General features: G+C 41.9%; 1 protein-coding gene across 13 annotated transcripts in view; it reads right to left on the bottom strand.

The window, feature by feature from the left end:
* Positions 1–1,106: 1,106 nt before the first annotated feature.
* LOC117412174 (kelch-like protein 13) overlaps positions 1,107–16,795 on the bottom strand; it is a 92,761-nt gene continuing 77,072 nt past the window's right edge. For 7 of the 13 annotated variants that reach the window (XM_034020218.3, XM_034020224.3, XM_034020223.3 and 4 more), the window contains 3 exons: positions 14,129–14,924; positions 3,950–4,063; positions 1,108–2,141 (listed from right to left, as the gene is read on the bottom strand). In XM_034020218.3, the coding sequence (XP_033876109.2) occupies positions 1,654–2,141; positions 3,950–4,063; positions 14,129–14,924 (1,398 nt within the window). In that variant the 3' untranslated portion in view covers positions 1,108–1,653. Of the gene's footprint in view, positions 2,142–3,949; positions 4,064–14,128; positions 14,925–16,795 lie in introns of all 13 variants that reach the window. The other 6 variants (XM_058988993.1, XM_058988994.1, XM_058988995.1 and 3 more) reach the window with 2 other exon arrangements.

Genomic DNA, 16,795 nt, shown 5'->3' with positions numbered 1-16,795 from the left:
GGCAGAGAGACGAACGAGGGACCGGGTTTCACCCCGGACACAGCGTACAGCGTGGTGCCTCATGTGGCAGAGAGTCGAACGAGGGACCGGGTTTCACCGACTACGACGTACAGTGTGGTGCCTCATGTGGCAGAGAGTCGAACGAGGGACCGGGTTGCACCCTGACCACGGCGTACAGCGTGGTGCCTCATGTGGCAGAGAGTCGAACGAGGGACCGGGTTGCACCCTGACCACGGCGTACAGCGTGGTGCCTCATGTGGCAGAGAATCGAACGAGGGATCGGGTTGCACCCGGACCACGGCGTACAGCGTGGTGCCTCATGTGGCAGAGAGTCGAACGAGGGACCGGGTTGCACCCTGACCACGGCGTACAGCGTGGTGCCTCATGTGGCAGAGAGTCGAACGAGGGACCGGGTTGCACCCTGACCACGGCGTACAGCGTGGTGCCTCATGTGGCAGAGAGTCGAACGAGGGACCGGGTTGCACCCTGACCACGGCGTACAGCGTGGTGCCTCGTGGCAGAGAGTCGAACGAGGGACCGGGTTGCACCCTGACCACGGCGTACAGCGTGGTGCCTCATGTGGCATAGTCATATCCACCAGGTTGCTTGTACTGTAATGTGGTCAATGTGCTAATCAAGGCCAGCCAGTGCCACTCACATCCAAGATTCCAATTGCAAAATGAATGAAAATAAGCTCTATATACTGCAGAGATGTGTGATTTGAATGAGTGGCAGGCAGTTGATGGCTCTGGATACCTGAGAAAGGGATTTCTATACCTGCACAATTCCAGTCTCGACCTGTCCTGGAGGGACCACTTCATAGCTATGTGTGTCCCCATGCCTGTACTTGCCTACATTGTAGTGCAGCAGCTAGACACAGAACGGATTTCCAACTAGGCATCAGATGCCAAGGAGGCGGGATTGCTTTTTGTCTGGCCTGGAGTTTGATGAGCCACTCAGAAGTATTTTCTAACCTTGCAGCCAATCCGCTGTGCCACCCTACCAGAAAAATCTGAAATTGCATTCATTTATAAATCTGCAAAACAATTTGCTTTTTTTTATATTTTTTATTAAATATAGAAAACACCATTTTGTTAATGGTTAAAAGCATTGGCAGAAATGTGAAGTGATTGAGGGGTAAAGTTTGTTACAGTGTTTCATCCCCAAACAGGGCAGCCACCTACTTCAATTAGATAGAGAAGTGAAGAGCAGAACCCACAATATCAAACCCCACCCAAACAAACCTCAAGGACCTTGCTTCATTAAACTTCAACAAAATAGACAAAAGTTAAATTACCGCTTCGCTCTTCTATGGCATTAGTTACATTTTTCTTTTGCCAAAACTCAATATGCGACATTAAAATGTACTTTGGTTGCAAACCAGAATACGTTTTTTTATTTATTTTTTTCCATTCCTTTTAAGAGTGTTTTACAAATTGCCAGAGAGGTTTACAGGTATGCTTTTCTGTAATCTGCTGGGTAAACTGATGGCCAGCCTGACAGCCCTGTGCAAGTACAGTAGTCTAGTCCCAGGAGACCCGATGCACTTTTGTGGGTCACTGGCTGGATGAAATGCTACTGAACAGGTCTATTAAAGTCCAAAATGTAGTACTGCAGTGCAAACAGTTTGTTCAAGGTCCAAGTCAATGGCAATTAGGGTGCAGAGAGGGGAGACTCTCTGGAAGGCGACCCTGTATCGTCCTCTGGTGGAAAGACAGTGAGGGTGCAGGCTCGGATGCCCCCTAGTGATTCGGGGAGGTCAAACACTTTATGCCACTCATCCTTCTCAGGATCATATTTTTGGACTATTTCCACCATACAGCGGTTGTTCCAAGAATAGCCGCCCACAACATAGATTTTGTTTTCAAACACAGCCACGCCAACGTCACTTTGCCCACGCAGCATGGCTGCAATGGGAGTCCACTGGTCTAGGGAGGGGGAGTAATATTCACAACTCAGAACATCGTCGTAATCGCTGGTTCCTCTGAAGTGATTTCCGCCAATGACGTAAAGCCTATCTCCGACAGTGCACATACAGTGCAGACCTCTGACCGTGGTCATAGGGGCTTTTTGAGTCCATTTGTCTGTATCGGGGTCAAAGCACATGAGTTCTTTCTGGAAAGTGTCGTGAGTGATTCCTCCTAAAAGAAAGAAAGATCAATTAGTAATACTGAATTCCTCTTTCACACAACAAACAAAACAAATCTATTTCATTTGGAAATTCACTTCACTGTACACTGTTGTGTACCAATGAGCAGACTGTGCTCAGTATTTGCATCTCCTAAATAGCTTGTAAAGATTTGAGAAATACAAGCTATGAGTAAACGATAGGACAACTATACTAGCAAATATAGTCATGTAAACACATTGAAATGGAATAATAAAAGCCCAGCTTCAAGCACAGTAACAGATTAAGAGAGTCCACAGGGGGGCTCAATTCTATTTCTGGAGTCCTGCAATCTCAAGCATGCTCAGAGTTCTCTCAACAAGAGGCAGGGCTGACAGCCTGGCTTGCTTCATTAACACATATTGAATCCCAAGCTTGTTCATTTTCTATAAATTCATTTTATGGCCTGCAGTCTCAGTACTGTCAGGCTGTTACAGAAATTGAATTGATACGTAGATATGCAAGCAAACCTTAGACACAGTTTAATTACGAAACTACTTGAAAAAAGCTGCTAACTAATATAACATACTGTGTGTGTGTGTGTGTGTGTGAGAATAGTTATATTATATAACTATTTCACACACATCATAGAATCCCCGCTCACCAATGGATTGAAATACTGCACAAGTTGTTTCCTGTGATCAGAAGTCTAACAGTAATGTATATCCTATAGCTCACTATTTTAATAATGAACTGCAATGAGCCCTATCTACAGTAATAGATTAACAGTATAAGCATCTATGTACAGATGATTATGACACAGTCCTACTGGTTTATACAGTACCATTGAAACTAGCAATATACAGTACAGCCCAAGTGGCTTAGCAAACAATCTAACAAACACACCATATCCTATAGAGTGCTCCTGTCCAACCACTCTCTCCATTACTTTCATCGAGGACCGCCATGCCCTCCCTAGGCGTTCACTGGGTGCTCCACATATAGCTAATTTGTGCAACACTGCTATTCTGGCACAAGGCAGCTAGTTTAATATTCAGCAAATAGTCTACTGTGTACTGATCTCATACTGTATCTGTATGCTGAAGTACGTTTGATTGAGATTGCTACATATAAAGTTCATGAGGAGGAGGATTGTGCAACGCCAGTGATGGACAATATACAGGAGATTTCAGAGAGCCTGTTCATATCAAGGACTGGACTCTATTTTCTCTCACACTGTTCTAGGTGCAGTGCTACTGCCACATTATAGACAGCTACTGCCTAAAGGAAAGGTTTTGGAAAACAAACCAGTAAGGTCACAAAGCTAGTAAGAAACAACCTTGAATGAGAAAGGTGGTACTCTAAAGTGCAAGACATTGACTGTCAGGAATCCTTTTTTTTTGTAATAATTCTGCAGATCAACTAAACCACAATCTTCTGAAAATATCTGTTATCGATAATGAATTACCTTTTTTAATTAGATAGTATGGTGGACCCTGTGAGTAATGTAAGAAGGCTACAGTAAGCACCAAGTATTTTGTCTAAAACGCTAACCGTGCGCAAATCACATCAGGTCTTCAGTTTTGCATGCTTGCATCCCCTGGTTGTCCATGACTCGCTGTACAGAAGGACACAGTAATTTGAACCTAAAAGTTCATCAACACCCCTCTTACACAGGAACGATGCCTCAATGGTTTAAATGATGTGAGCAGAAAGTCCTTATAATACTCATAACGCTCAGAATTATACAAGAAAACATGTGTTTAAGGTGTACTCTCTTGTTTGTTTGAAACCTTTAAATCAAACCTGGGATATGAAAAGTAAATGAATCCACATACATACCTGAAATATACATAAAGCCACCATAGACCGTCCCAGCATGTCCGTAGTGAGGTTCGTTCATTTTTGCAACGTACGTCCATTCATTTGTTCTTGGGTTGTAGCATTCGACTGTGGCTGTTTAAACAAGAAATAACAGTGTGAACAGCACGGCAGGGCACAGCAGGGAGCAGGACAGGGCAGGACAGGGCAGGGCAGGGCAGGGTGCAGAGCAGAGCAGGGCAGGGAGCAGAGCAAGAGCAGGGCAGGGAGCACAGCAGAGCAGGGCAGGGAGCACAGCAGGACAGGGAGCAGAGAAGAGCAGGGCAGAGAGAAGAGCAGAGCAGGGCAGGGAGCAGAGCAGGGAGTAGAGCAGAGCAGGGAGCAGAGAAGAGCAGGGCAGGGAGCAGAGAAGAGCAGGGCAGGGAGAAGAGCAGAGCAGGGCAGGGAGAAGAGCAGAGCAGGGCAGGGCAGGGAGAAGAGCAGAGCAGGGCAGGGAGCAGAGCAGGGCAGGGGGTAGAGCAGGGCAGGGCAGGGAGCCGGGCAGGGCAGGGCAGGGAGCAGAGCAGGGAGAAGAGCAGAGCAGGGCAGGGAGCAGAGCACAGCAGGGCAGGGAGCAGAGCAGGGCAGGGCAGGGAGCCGGGCAGGGCAGGGCAGGGAGCAGAGCAGGAAGAAGAGCAGAGCAGGGAGAAGAGCAGGGAGCAGAGCACAGCAGGTCAGGGCAGGGAGCAGGGCAGAGAAGGGCAGGGCAGGGCAGGGCAGGGCAGGGCGTGTTGGTGTTTAGGGACTGTCCTCACATAACACTACCAGCGTGGTACACAGTACATGCAACATTGGCAACACGGTGAGATTTTATCAGTGGATTAGGAATATTATGAAATTACTCAAGATAAATGAATGAATAGATAGATACATATTTTGTATTGTATGTTTGTTTACAGCTCTGCCCGAGTTACATGGCACTGATAGACGAGCAAAACAGAACAGAAATTCACAGATTAGAATTCTCAAATACACTTGTTTATAAATAATAAAACTATGCAATGTACAAACCTGCAACAAGGAATTCATAAAACAAATGTATTTTTTTATGAATTTGTCAGAGGCCTCTAAATGCCATACTCCCTACTTACAATGTCCCATGTTTTATATACCCTATACATCCTACCTAATAACATGCATCCCACTTTGAGAAGGTGGCTGTGAATGAAATGAATGGCGATCACGTGGTTGGTCGCGCATTGTTTAATAATGTAATAAAGTATAATCATAAAGCTGTATAGTAGACTCTGTCTAAAGTGTAAGAGGAGGCTTTGTACAAAATAAAATCAATAATTCCAAAGACCATCCCATTCAATAATCACTGTGGCTAATTGTTGAATTGTACATGATTAATGGATGTAAGAATCAGCCTGGAGAAAGCACATATTGTATTCAATAATAATTATAATAATTATTATTATTATTATTATTATTATTATTATTTATTAGCAGATGCCCTTATCCAGGGCGACTTACAATTGTTACAAGATATCACATTATTTTTACACATTTATACAGTTGAGTTTTACTGGAGCAATCTAGGTAAAGTACCTTGCTCAAGGGTACAGCAGCAGTGTCCCCCACCTGGGATTGAACCCACGACCCGCCGGTCAAGAGTCCAGAGCCCTGATGCCATTCCCAATAGAGATGAATACAGGAAGGCAGAGGAACCCAAATTCATCCCTATGGTCAAATCACCCAGTGTACAGTATCCGCTGCCACTAGACCAATAATTCCATCATCATTTTAATAGAAATATTACATAAGGTTGGCGTGTGATCACCTTGGTATAGGACAGCAGGCCTAAGGTACTTCTCACAACGTATGGGTTTGATTTGTACACTTACCAATACTGAATAGATCAATGAGCCCACATGAGACAGACAGTTCCCTTAAATTACAGTATGATGTTAGTCAGTTAACCCCGGCTCCAATAGTAGGAATACTAAAAATTCTGTTTAGATGCCCTAACTTCACTTCTGTGACCCCACATCTTTTAAAATCACTGCTGCTTAGTCACTAGATGGACAGGAACAAATGAACTTGCATGCAAGGGCTTTTTAAAAATGTGTTCATATTTGCAACTCTGAATTCACGCACACTGTATTTAATTTCATTATACCGTATCACTGATGTTTCAGTGTCACAGCACCTTCCTCTCTTTTTGTGAGTTTGAAAGTATTTCTCCATTATGAAAGAAATAAAAAAGCAGCTCCCTAGATCACACTGTGCATGATGTGTAATTCCAGGTCAAACCAGAAATCCTACAAAACCAGATCATCGTAAGAACACAAGAAACGTGTGACAACGAGAAAAGGCCATTGGGCCCTTGAAGGCTGTCCCTTGTTAGCACACCACTCTCCCCTACTGGAGTACAGGTCCTTACAGAGTCAGCCTGGAGTGCAGCCATATCCAGACACTCTGTATCTTTACATCACAATTCGAATGGATTTCTCAAAAGTAATTGGTGTCAAACATTTTCATAAACCACCGGCCAGAAATCTAAAACTATCATTCTGAAAACCAAATCAAACAATAGCGAAAATCAAGCGGAGTCTGAGCACCCCCACTTTCTCCCCTCTTTATTACTGTAGCATCAATTTCAGGTCACCATATGATTTTCATCTATTTATAGAAAAATAAAGACTTTGGGAAAACCCACTGATGAGACACACACGCCTGGATCAGTAGCAAGAACACCCATTCCTTTTGCAGTGACTGGTGGTCACTCGCACACTGACTTCTGAAAATAACAAATGCTCAAGGCAACACAGCAGCGTCGTCTTGCTGCACAAGACTGCGATGCGCATTGCAGTGTAGATCGACAGGGAACCAATGAGAAATAAAGAGTACAGGAATGTACTGCTGTTGGATTTGAACAGAAGTACAAGACAGCGGCACACTCCAAAGGATAAGAACAAGATAGATTTAAAAGTATAGGCTACTACTCAGTTGAAAACAGTGCGCCACAAACCAATTCTTCAATGAATTGGATAGAGCTGTCCACAGAAATCAGGTGCTGACAATCAGGTGGGGGTCACTGGTGTTGATTGGGGTAATTTACCATTCAATGTGAAACAAGTGAACAAACAGCTCCTTGGATTTGTGATGATTGCTGCTTTTCTTAGACTAGAGCAGGGGCCTCCAACGTCGGTCCTGGAGAGCTACTGGGTCTGCTGGTTTTCATTTCAACCGAGCTCTCGGTTACTTCATTGCACTCATTATTGGCTTAATTAGTCCAGATTAACAGGTGTTCCAGATCTTTAGCTCTGATGATGTAAAAACACCTAGAAAACCAGCTGCATAGGGGCTCTCCAGGACCAGGGTTGGAGATCCCTGGACTAGAGAACAACAAGCCACAAACTCAAGCAGCGGTTTCTTCAGTTAATTCACTTTGAATTGTAAATTAGCCCAATCAACAGCGATGACCGCCACCTGTGGAGAGCTTCATCTGAATAATCAAATAATTTGTTTGTTGCAACTCGATGAAAATGCAACTTTGTAAAATCTACAATAGACATGCATGACTCCTTACAAACCGAATGAAATCAATGAGCTACTAGGAACTCAACAAGAACCGATGTTTCTAATGTTCTTAAGACTCCAAGCGACGACCCTCGTACATTTACTCTACAATTTCCAAAAAGTGAAGCGCATGTGTACAGCAGAATTCAGCATAACTGTAATTGGAATACCCATTCACGACAAAACAAATAAACAAATCAATTAATATTGAACTCTGGTTAGCATATAGAGCTTCAAGCTAACCCCTAGGGGGCAATGTAGCGATCCCTGCATTAGTGTTTATGTACCGTATTCCCTGCTGTCTGTTTGTGTTTGCCTGCTGTGTGTGTTATTCCCTCCCCGCTGTATTCCACCATTGCTTGGTTTGCCTTTGTTTGTGTATTCCCGTACCAGGTGACCCGCTGTTTGTTTGTCTGGTCTGTTCGCATTGGTTGTTATCTGTGTAGCCTCATTATTTGTTGTTAGTCTGTGCCCATTGGTCCCGGTGTGCGGCTGAGGGCCAATCGGATGTGTCTGGAGCCTGGTAATCTATTTGCAGCAATAGTGTGGACAGGAGTGGTTAGGGCTCTGGAATCTTGACCGGAGGGTCATGGGTTCAATCCCAGGTGGGGGACACTGCTGCTGTACCCTTGAGCAAGGTACTTTATCTAGATTGCTCCAGTAAGAGAGAAAAACTGTATAAATAGGTAATTAGTATGTAAAAATAATGTGGTGTCTTGTAACAATTGTAAGTCGCCCTGGATAAGGGCATCTGCTAAGAAATAAATAATAATTTGCATAAGGGGGCGAGCTAAGCCCATAAAAAGGCTGCAACACCGTTCTGGGAGTTGTTGTGCTGGTTGCCATGGTTGCTGTGTTCCTGTATGTGAATCCTTTGTTGTCGTCAGAGCTGTGGGCTCTGGTCTGGGTGCTGAGAGAGCGTCCACGGAAATAGACAAAGGATTTGAACAAGGAACCAGCGTCTCTGTTTTCTGCCACCTGTGAAACGCTACAATACTAAGTTAATTTTATACTGAGATACAATAAACCCTATACATACAACCATTGTCAGCCTCGTAGGCACAGACACACCACACACTAAAGTACTAGTGAAGCATTTTATCTCATTGATTTGTATTTAGGTACATTATGAAGGAAAGGATCAGTAAAGCCTGATTCACACTGGACTAAAAATCACAACATAAGTAAAGCCTGATTCACACAAGACTAAAAATGACCACAGAAACAGCAAAGCTTGATTTACACTGGATTAAAAATCACCACAGAAACAGTAAAGCCTGATTCACACTGGATTAAAAATCGCCACAGAAACAGTAAAGCTGATTCACACTGGATTAAAAATCACAACATAAAACAGTAAAGCCTGATTCACACAAGACTAAAAATCACCACAGAAACAGGGGGGTTCAAATTTACCCACATCGGTGAAATGTATTCTTGTGCGAACTGTCCATTTCTTTTTATCCAAGATAATTTTTAAAAAATGTCAAACTCTAGCGTCCTATTTCTTTTAACTCCTGTTGGAATTGACCATGTCAGTGTTGTGTTACAATTGATATAGCATTTCCGGGGTATTCACCTCAAAACATTGGTAAAATCTGTCCTGAGATTCTCCAGTTCAGTAAAACGCTATGATTGGGCATAACCAATTTGGGGACGGGCGAAAATACAAAACATAATTGGCAACTCTTAAAAAAGCGCTTTGTACAGTGCATTTGAAGATTTGTATGGCAATACATATCACTCAAAGGATGAAATGGTAACTTTTGGAAAATAAGTCGCAACAAAATTAGTTCTTTACACCCGGTTCATTGTTTACAAATCATGCACAAAAGTGCCTTCTTTGGCCACAACATCGCATTTCATTTAGAATTTACTGATTTTCCTTGATGAAAACTAATCCATGTCTGGGAGGGTACCAGACGTCCTCTGCTTTTGACCAACTCTGAGGACACCTGGTTTTCAGTCCTACGCGAATCATGCTTAAGTTAAAGTAAGTTACTGCTTTTCATATGTAAATATATGCTATGTTAATATAAATCAGTTGTGTTTTGGAAGAATTCTAAGTATCGATATGAAAACACATGCACGATATCAATGTATATTAAGAAGTCTGCACCACTTGAGACCACTTACCTGAATCCCTGAAAACTCTTATGTAATAACATGCACAAACAGTGACAGTAATGTACAAACCTGCATCTTTCAACTACAGCACTTTTAGATTGAATTATTAGAGGGGCACTATGCTACAAAATAGTGCAATATTGTAATACAAATCACAACAATCTAAATAGAAATCATAAACACCTTAAAGGAATAATACCCAAGCATTAAACAGTCCCTTCTTGTTTTCCACAGTATTTTCACTTTCACTCCAATGTCTTCTGCCATAACACTACAGGCCAAGTTCACTGTGTGTGTGTCATGTGGCAGGTATAGGACCCCACCTGAACTCTTGCATTATATAGCCTACATCAGTGATTTGCAACCTTTTTATGAAACTGTACCCTATTATAGTGTTGCTCTACTGAGTGGTCCCCCTGCTGCAATAAAAGGCAGAATAATCAGATTAACATGTTTATTTTTCCCGGTTTATTTAATATGACAAGCTGCTGGTTTACGACAGAATACCAAACAGTAGGCCTAATTCTTAAAAGTTTAATTACAGGTCTTTGGATGCACAGAATCAAGACAGTATTTGGGAATCTCTTCGTAAACACACGTATTCTGTTTGGCAAAGTTATAAATAATCCATAATAGTCTGTACTATAAATGTTTATCATTTTCTTCCCATCTCAGCATCATTATGTGTACAATTTAAAATGTTTACAACATCAAAAACATTAACCTCAAGATAAAATTATAATAACTAACAATGATAATTTTTTTTTATTAAAGCCAATATAAAAAAGTGTCCAAAGGGACTCTGTAAAATTCTGCCACTTTGCACCTTCTGTAGACTTTTTTTTGGTTTGTTTTTCTTTTGCAAGTTTTTGACTCGAGAAACGATACACAGAATAATTTGGATGTACTAAACTGCAGCCGTGCCTAATACATAACACAAAAACTGTCAAAGTATGAATATTGTGATTATTTATGTTTACCGCAGCATTTATACTTCTAAAAAACGCAGAAAGAATGTGCTTCACTGATTAGTATTCAATTATGTCGAGTTGAAAACAGCAAAGTTCATGAGCAGCACAGAGCGCTCCGAGCGGAGCTCTCTACAAGCAGAATCCCCAGACGCTGCTTCACCCACCCTAGTCACAGTGGAAATCTGCTCAATCGAAATCACGCATGCGTACCGGTGGATGATCATTTTGAAACTATTACTAACCTTTCAGCTGATAAACAAAAATGCAATATTTCTGCACAGTGGTTTTGAGAGAATATATAATAAAGTAGTTTCTGCATATAAGAACACCTCCTAAGAGAACACTTCACCCAAGGGAACACCCTTGTGGTGAAATGGATTTTTCCCATTGTAAATGCTCCGGCAAAAGAACAGGAACTTCGCTTAAAAGAACACCTTCTTGGCACTGCTAGCGATTCGTTCACAACAGAAACAGTACTGTTTTGTAAAAAAACGACTTTGTCGTCACAAGAGTGTCTTGTGGGACACTGATTGGTTTATTAAATCTTTCCAGAACCGCCGTTATATCATTGAATTGTTTTGTATTCTGATTTCCACGAGTGCACCTCATCCCTACAAAATGGCATGTAAACAAACAGCAAAATGCACCGCTGTTTCTCTTACTACAAAAAGTTGGAAATTGTTTGAACTCCTGAAAAAAAGTCGCATAGCAATTTGGTGTTTCCCGTTCTGGTGAGTTGCTTCACCATTCTGTTAAATAATGTGCATGTCTTGCATATTGCTGCATTTTGTAATGTGTGTAGGGGTGCTGTGTTAATTTAACCCCAAGTAAAGCCCATTATTTTTGCCTGGGCCATTGTGATAGCCTGAAAACACACCTGGCAGCAATTCCATAGTACATAACGATGTAAGCATTTTGACAGTGTTGCTTTGCTTTAGTTTTATTAAGAAGAACATAAGAAAGTTTACAAACGAGAGGAGGCCATTCAGCCATTCGTTTGGTTGTTAGTAGCTTATTGATCCCAGAATCTCATCAAGCAGCTTCTTGAAGGATCCCGGGGTGTCATCTTCAACAACATTACTGGGGAGTTGGTTCTAGACCCTCACAATTCTCTGTGTAAAAAAGTGCCTCCTATTTTCTGTTCTGAATGCCCCTTTATCTAATCTCCATTTGTGACCCCTGGTCCTTGTTTCATTTTTCAGGTCAAAAAAGTCCCCTGGGTCGACATTGTCTATACCTTTTTGAATCAGATCACCGGATAGTTTGAATCAGATCACTGCGTAAATCAGATCACCGCGTAAAAATAGAAATTGTTTAAAATGCATATGCTGGCTTTTTTAAATATCAATTTGGAAACCAAAACGCCCTGGTATGCAGGATATTAATGCAACGATTCTATGAACTAGGTTTCTCAACGAGGCCTATTTATATTTCTCAATACACTGGCCAGCAGACCTCCAACACAACATTCATAAACCAACACTGACCTTCACGGTGGTGGGCAGGAACTTTATATATTTAATACTGAACAATTTTTTTTGGTAATCCTTAAAAACTGAAGCTAAAAATCACAGAATCCAGTTAAACCTTCCAATAGGAATGAACTATCCACCCTGCAGAACGGGTCACCTCTAAAAGGCAGGCATGTCAATAGCTTATGTTTTGCAAAGCAATTCTTCAGCTTATGTGCTACCCATAATACAGCACCTATTCTACAACTTTTCCAATAGCAGTTTGTCGGCTGTGCTTGTAGGACATCAATCCAGCTGAATAGGGGCTTGTAATTAAATCCTGCAATGACACCGGATGTCAAACTAAAGTGGATTAATTAAAATATACATATATTTAAAAAGCTGGGATAGACACTTCATTGTGCTTTCAGATCATAGCAGTAAATCCACAGAGCTGAGCACTGCACATATTTGTAAAAAGATTTGGATTCAATATTGTGTTCCTGTGCACTGATCATGATCTCTGCAGGCTGTCAAGATGCATGAACAGCAGGAGATTCCAGCACAGGTGTGCAGCTTTGCTGCTTCAGGTTGCTAATTTATTGGTGGGGTTCTGAAAGGACAGCCATTTAACACAGAGGGGTGTACTTGATTGGTCTAAAAACAGCAGAAGATTAAAACAATACCACGGTTTAGATAAAACAAATACGACTCTTTTCCTGGGTTCTGAAAACCACCATCTCTAGGAGCACTGCTTACTGCTGTTATTTTCTTCACATTCTCCACCCTCAATGTACAGTAGAGCTAAGGGTAGCCAACACCTGGTTCATGTCTCTGCCAGTGAGCTGGGTTTACCTTCACTGTATACTGTTGTTAGTCTAAATGTTGCAATTGATTGCCTGCTGCACCGTGCAGTGCAACATAGACTGTGCTTGGAATGAGATGCTAATTTGAGGTCCTGTCTACTGTGTGGGCACTAACGAACACTACATTCCCCAATCGCTGTCAACAGGGCCAAGGCATCACTGTAAAGGAGAGGGTGCATCTCAGGTGATCTGTCTGGATTAATAAATAAGCAAGGTGTCATGTAGCTATAGGTTTGAAACAAGGGTATTCGTGGGCTGAGACGAGGGTATTCGTGGGCTGAGACGAGGGTATTCGTGGGCTGAGACGAGGGTATTCGTGGGCTGAGACGAGGGTATTCGTGGGCTGAGACGAGGGTATTCGTGGGCTGAAACGAGGGTATTCGTGGGCTGAAACGAGGGTATTCGTGGGCTGAAACGAGGGTATTCCAGAAATCCTTCCTCCTGACACTTTTACTAGGTTTTACAAGCCTACAGTATATATGAGGAATGCACACAATCTAGCTAGGTTTATTATTTTGGAAAATTGAAGGCGTCACAGTAGAAAATCAAAACATTCAGTCAAAAGTATGCTATTCAGTATGGACAAATAATGGAAACCCATGTGTTTCCTGAGGATAGATACGGATATGTGAGGTACATTAAGCACGATCGCGTGGTTCTATTAATTACATGTACAGTAAATACCAGCAGATGCTCGACACAGACCAGACTGCTTCCACTGACCAGCAAACAAGTGTTAAATAATGGAAATAACAAACTGTTAAAATTAAGTACAGTTTCTAAATGAATGACCGTGGAGTATCTTCAACCTCCATTTAACTGGACACAGCTTACAGTATGTGGTAGCATATGTGCCAATTCCAGAGCAGGTTTCATGCTACAGTAGCACCATTTGACTTAACTGCAGCTACAGTGAAATAACCCCCCTTAGCACAGCAATATGTACAACAGTTTTCTAGCCACGATAGACAGCTTTGCTGCTTATGCAGCAAACACAGTTTTTAGCAGTGTAGCCTCCTATGTATAGCAGAAAATGTAGTAAGGTAATCAAAAATATTAAACCGTTTGACACTCAAAAGGCTTGGTACAGTACTCTATAAAATCAATTTTGAAAGGCATTTTAAACACTTTGTTAGCAGTCCTTCAAAGCAGTACAAATGGGGAAAAAAACAACTGGAGTCTCCATCAGAAATCTAGGCTACATGCATGACAAACACTTACCCAATTCACCTGCTGCATTCCTACCACCCACTGCATAGAGATGTCCTTTGAGGGCACTTAGGTGGAAGAAAGTGCGCTTTTCATTGAGAGATGCCACCTGCATCCACTTGTTATAGCGAGGGTCAAATCGGAATACAGTGTCCACGGCAGTCTTTCCTTTCGTGTCGTAATTACTCTGTCCACCAACCACATACAGGAAGTTGCCAATCACTGCAATGCCGTGTTGGTACCGTGGGGCATCCATGGGAGCCAATGATTTCCACTCATGTGCCTTTTCATCAAACAACCGCAGCTCTTTGCTAACGACCAACTGCTGCCGTAGAACTCCCCCCAAAGTTATCAAGTGCGCGTTATCAGATCGGATAGCAGTTCTTTCTGACTGCATGACAGGCTGCATGTAGGGCATCATTTGGTAATTGCTGGCTTCCAGTAAAAGGTTGACACATGTGTTGTCTGTTCTCATGAAATCCACTGTCTGCACGTGGTTTATAAGCTCCTGTGGGCTCATGAGAGGAAAGCGAATGTTCTTCATTAGCTTGGAGGAGTAGTCCATCCTGGAGTCTTCGTAACGTAGCCAGTGGCAGGCAGCTTTAAACAACTCCAGCTCGCTGCAGTGCTTGAGGCTGTTGCTGGAAAGCACAAAGGCTAGCCTGTCAAAGGGGAGCTTCACAAACTCTCCACTGCTCAGCAAGGACAGGAAGTTTTTTAAGATGAAATTATTTACATATTTATCCACCTCCGTAAGGTTGTATGTGTTTGCAATGCGCCCAATTTCAACACAGTTGTCCAAAGTAACCTAAAAAGAAATCCAGAAGAAAAAGAAAATAATGAGGAAAGCAAAACAAGTTGTTTATAAAAAGTGATTGCTAGGGAAGAACCAAGGCTGTTACTGGAAGGCAGTTCTGTTTAATAAATGATGTGAATACCAACTTGCTTGGTGGTTTTTACATGCAGTATCTATTCATTTTAAATACGTTAGCAAGAAAAACAACAACAAGCTTTTGATAAAATGGACGTGACGTAAAAAACAAAGTCCTATTGTAAGTGACTCTGTAGCAGCTGTTAATCCCCTAGTCTCTGCAAGTAGCTTTGGAAGTGTCTGCTAAATTATCATCATCATCAGTCTATAATCTATTTATTTTTTTTTAAATCAGCAACATATCTGTCGGTTAACAGAAATAACTGCACAGCCTTTCCTCAGGTCAATGGTTGGTGGAAGCATTTTCGATGCACTCGCACCCTTTGTTGGAGTCCAGTATTATGCAATTAAAATAAAATACAGTATTTATACAGTTAGTATAGATCTGTTAATGATATCTAATTAAAATGCAGATAATGGATATAATAAAAGGGGAAATGTAATTAGCTGCTACACAAAAAGAATGCATTCATTTAATTACTGAAATACCAGCCCTAATACCTTTATCATAAAACCCATGGATATACTTTGATAGCAAATGCTCCAGATGAAAGCACCCACTGGTTACAACTGTGACATTGTGAGCTACACACATTTCACCTGAGTAGTGTCTCTGGGGTCAAAGCATGTTGCTGGCTGCAAAGGATGTCAGTCAATAGGAGAAGCTGGTTGGTTAATGACAGGAAAGAAGGCGTTGAAGTAGAGACAATTTCACTGCCCAGGTGAAATGAACTAAGGTGTTCAATACCACCTGAAAGTAAGTCTTGCAAACAGATTTCTTTAACCTACTGTAGTATCAGGTATCATGTTTAAAAAGAACATACATGTAAAACTGCACATTTAAGTCCTACAGTATACAGCAAATGGAAGTGCATGACAGGTTGGATGTATTGAGTACTGTGAATCATGTGGTAGCTTGAGGCAAGGCAAGGAATAAACGATCCATTCCTGCAGCTCACTGCTGTAATAAACTTGACAATACAGAAGAATCAGGTGATTGACTAATTCATTTCTACAGTACAGGAATTGTGCTTTTTAAATCACTGCTGATACTGCACAGCCCTCATTGACAAATAAACCAGGGTTTAGGCAGACAACCAGGAAATGCAATGACAACATTACAGATACTTCATCAAGAGTGATTCAAACATTGGAAGCCCAGAGAAGACAAGAGACAAACTGTTCTAAATCATTTACAAAACCTAGGAGGCCACACCATCCAGTATCCTAGCTTTCAAAGTGTGTCTTTTTCAGTTCAGATTATTGACTTGCTTGTGTGCCGTGGGGTGGGATGTTTCTGACAACGGAATAATGGACGTTAAGCATGTAGATTTAAGAGGTCATCAATAATGGGCCAAAAGAGAACGATGGCTGTGTCTTCTGCTCAGGTCTAGCTATTTCTATTAAGCTCAATGTGTGCCTCATATTACTAAGACAAGTGCATTTCAGCTCCAAGGCAGAATAGGAAACCTTTCGGTGACAAAGGAATCTGCAGCCAGCAAGGAGATTCACTGAAGTCTCTGACCTATTTCTCAGGGAGCTGGCCCAGTGATTGTCTACACCAGCCAATATACTGAAGCTGTGCTTAGTTTTCAAGATGGATGCCCAATTCAACAAGCTCTCCATTCACTGCAAAACTCTCCCATTTATTTTTCAACATTTATAAAACCAATTTAAAGTGGGGGGGGAAAAATAAAAATCACTAAATGGCTGAATAGAAATAGAAGCAATTAAACATTGAAATGCAT

Source organism: Acipenser ruthenus, chromosome 16 (assembly GCF_902713425.1).
Source record: "Acipenser ruthenus chromosome 16, fAciRut3.2 maternal haplotype, whole genome shotgun sequence".
Classification (NCBI taxonomy): Eukaryota; Metazoa; Chordata; class Actinopteri; order Acipenseriformes; family Acipenseridae; genus Acipenser; species Acipenser ruthenus.
Note: the sequence above shows the minus strand (reverse complement) of the source record. Positions and strands in the feature narration are given on the sequence as shown.